Source organism: Eriocheir sinensis, chromosome 32 (genome assembly GCF_024679095.1).
Source record: "Eriocheir sinensis breed Jianghai 21 chromosome 32, ASM2467909v1, whole genome shotgun sequence".
Taxonomy (NCBI): Eukaryota; Metazoa; Arthropoda; class Malacostraca; order Decapoda; family Varunidae; genus Eriocheir; species Eriocheir sinensis.
The window spans coordinates 7,448,666-7,452,028 of NC_066540.1; the positions used below are offsets into that span (position 1 = coordinate 7,448,666).

General features: G+C 43.3%; 1 protein-coding gene across 1 annotated transcript; it reads left to right on the plus strand.

Annotated features, from left to right (window-relative positions):
* Positions 1-314: 314 nt before the first annotated feature.
* On the plus strand, positions 315-2,027 carry LOC127006470 (uncharacterized). Its single transcript, XM_050876412.1, has 2 exons — positions 315-345; positions 381-2,027. Exon 2 carries the CDS (start codon positions 664-666, stop codon positions 1,843-1,845), a length of 1,182 nt encoding a protein of 393 aa, XP_050732369.1. The 5' UTR covers positions 315-345; positions 381-663; the 3' UTR covers positions 1,846-2,027.
* The last annotated feature ends 1,336 nt before the right edge of the window (positions 2,028-3,363 follow it).

Here is a 3,363-nt window from a genome sequence, read left to right on the forward strand (position 1 = left end):
AGTGTATTTTTTGCATATTTTTCTGAATGAGTGTGTGTGTGTGTGTGTGTGTGTGTGTGTGTGTGTCTGTGTACCTATTCATATGCTTGTTTCCGGCAAAGAATTCGGGGAACTGATCATTGACAGTACTGAAAGAAGGTTCTGGCGCACAAGGAGGGGCTGCCTCCACCATCTCTAAGTGGCGTAACTGCCGCTCTTTCCTTCATTCTCTAAACTATCAACATAAACATTCTAAATGTTCAGCAAAATCTTCTGCAAAAAGAACATCCGACGTGCCCTCCCAGGCACTTTTTTTTAATTTTTTTTTTTACGTTGTTGCCTATTGCGCCGGTAGGCATCTTCCCGGTGGGGCCTGATGGTCGGCCCAAGGCTTCTTCCAGGTGGGGCCTGATGGTCGGCCCAGCCCGTTCTGGCGCAGGCGAGTGTTTATAGTGGCGCCATCTTGCATTGGCTCATACTGCCCCCCGGAACTCGTTCTTGACTCGCTTGGACGGCTTCCTCTAGAGTCCGGGTTGATGGGTGGTCTTCAGGACAGCATGTGGGTAGTTTTAAGCCACTCGGCGGTGACCGAAAAATCCGAGTGGTAGCGTGGGGATTCGAACCCGCGTCGTCCATCACGCGGTGAATGTGGGCCCAGTACGCTACCACTTCGGCCACCGCCTCATGGTGGGTGACCCCGGCGCCGGGGTGAGCCCCGCGAAGGTGACGCTCACTCTCCAGCTTCGGGGAGGGTGCTGGCGAACCACCTCACGGAAGGTGGCTGTCTTCTCCTTCCAGGAGGCGTCTGGCCACGCCTCAGCCCAAGCCCTGCTGGACCTGGAGTACCTCTTCAGGTGCAGCAGCAAGCCAGGTGCCGGGGTCATGCAGGTCAAAATCTGTGTGGCGCTGCGCTGCGGCGGGAAACGCGTGGCACGCGCTGACCTGGGAGAGTTTCTCGGCCAGCTGACGCGAGGTGGCCGCCTTGACTCTTTCCTCCTGTACATACACGAAGAAAAAGTCGCCCTCCTGCAGGCAAATCAGCCAATCCCGTACCCAGCTACGGAATGGCTTTTTGAAGGAGAGCCACGGGGCACACACACAAACACATCCATTAAGGCTGAGGCTGATGAAGAAACTTATGATATCGACGAATTAGAAGACAAATACAAAGAAGGGAAAGCATATCTCGAAGAGGTATTCTCCGTTGAAGATGAAGATGAAGTTGAAGAAGTGGAGGACAGCAGTGATGACAAGTACAAGGAATGGAAGGCTTATCTCGAAGAGGTATTCTCCGTTGAAGATGATGCCCATCAAGCTGTAAACGAGGCGACCCCCGAGCTGCGGGAAGTCTCTGGTAATGATATAGAAAACTTGAAAGACTATAATGATGACAGCAACAAGGAATGGCAGACTTATCCCGAAAAGGAATTTTCAGTTAAAGATGGAGAAAATGAAGCTGCAGACGAGGCGACCTCCGAGTTGCGGGAAGCCTCTGATGAAGGAAATGAAGCAGCATACGAGGCGACGTCCGAGGTGAAGAAAGCCGCTCAAAACGGTACAATGACCACAGACGAGGAGGTCCCCCATCAAGGCGAATCCTCTGCACCAGCGACCGTCTCTGTCACGCCCTCCACTGTTGCCTACGCTTACCGCAGCCTGGCTGTGGCTCATAGATTCATCGACCGCCTTGCAGGCCCCGAGGACCGCCACCTCGAGGATCTGCGGCGGAGCTATGGGGTCGAAATTACGCGGATTAAGCGAACCCTGCATGTTAAGGGCCACAGAGACGCAGTGCTGCAGTGCCACCACTCCATGCGCGCCAAGATCGCTGAGTGGCGGAAGTGCGAGGTCGCTGAAGCTCATTAAGCGACTCACAGACACCTGTGACGGTCCCGTAACACTGCTCATGACCTGAAGCTGCAGACGAGGCGACCTCCCAGTTGCGGGAAGCCTCTGATAAAGGAAAAGGTGCTGGCGACGAGGCAACCTCAGAGTTGCGAGAAGCCTCTGGTGGCACCATTACTATCACATATCTTATCTTTTCGTTTCTTATTAATTGTCAAGACACCATGCTATTGTTGTGCCTGTCTTCCGCTATACTTCCGTTTTTATTGTATCAGTAATGGTGATAATGATGATAACACTACTGCCATTACTAGTGATGCTACTACTACTACTACTACTACTACTAATGATAATAGTAATAATAATAATAATAATAATAATAATAATAATAATAATAATAATAATAATAATAATAATAATAATAACAATAATTGTAATGATAATAGAAAAATACCACCACTACTACTACTACTACTACTTCTACTACTACTACTACTACTAATGATAATAATAATAATAATAATAATAATAATAATAATAATAATAATAATAATAATAATAATAATAATAATAATAATAATAATAATAATAATAATAATTGTAATGATAATAGAAAAATACCACCACTACTACTACTACTACTACTACTTCTACTACTACTACTACTACTACTACTACTAATAATAATAATAATAATAATAATAATAATAATAATAATAATAATAATAATAATAATAATAATAATAATAATAATAATAATAATAATAATAATAATAATAATAATAATAATAATAATAATATTAAAAATAATAGTAACAATAATGATAATGTTAATAATAATGATAATAATAATATTTATAAAATAATAATCAATCAATCAATCAATCAATCAATAATAATAATAACAATAATGATAATGTTAATAATAATAATAATAATGATAATAATAATAATATTTATAAAATAATAATCAATAAATAAATCAATCAATCAAACAATGGGGCATACGCCGGGGTCGCGTTGCCTCGTCCACCCAACGACGGGAGTTCCTCCGAGCACGTCCCCATGCAGGCGCCCTTCTCCTCTACAGTTCTTCCTCTCCTATCCTTTTCTACTTCCCTTTCTATTTATTCTTTTTCTCCCTGCGTTACCAGCCATGTCCCGTCCTCCTCCTCTTCCTCCTCCTCCTCCTCCTTCTCTTCCTTTTCCTCCTCGCTACGAAAATGATTACATAGTTGAAAGCACAGCCAAATGAAAAATGACTCAACCTCTTTTCAATGGAACAATAGCTAACCACGCAGTCATGCGAGAATTTGATACAGCTGAAATACCATGAACAAGTTTATTAACCTCGATCGTTCCCCGTTTTTTAGCTTCAAACTACCCCATAATTAAAAATAAGTCTACCAATTTAAGTGAGGCAAAGTCTTTTTTTTCACCCAAATCGAGTCACCCGCCAGTGGAACAATACTCCAGCAAAAAATAATTAATTAATGGGATAACGATCCACCCATTAAATAATCGCATTGACAGTTCCTT

What these genes read in the sequence shown, in the direction of transcription:
- LOC127006470 (XM_050876412.1), top strand. Translation starts at nt 664, where the DNA reads ATGGTGGGTGACCCCGGCGCCGGGGTGAGCCCCGCGAAGGTGACGCTC.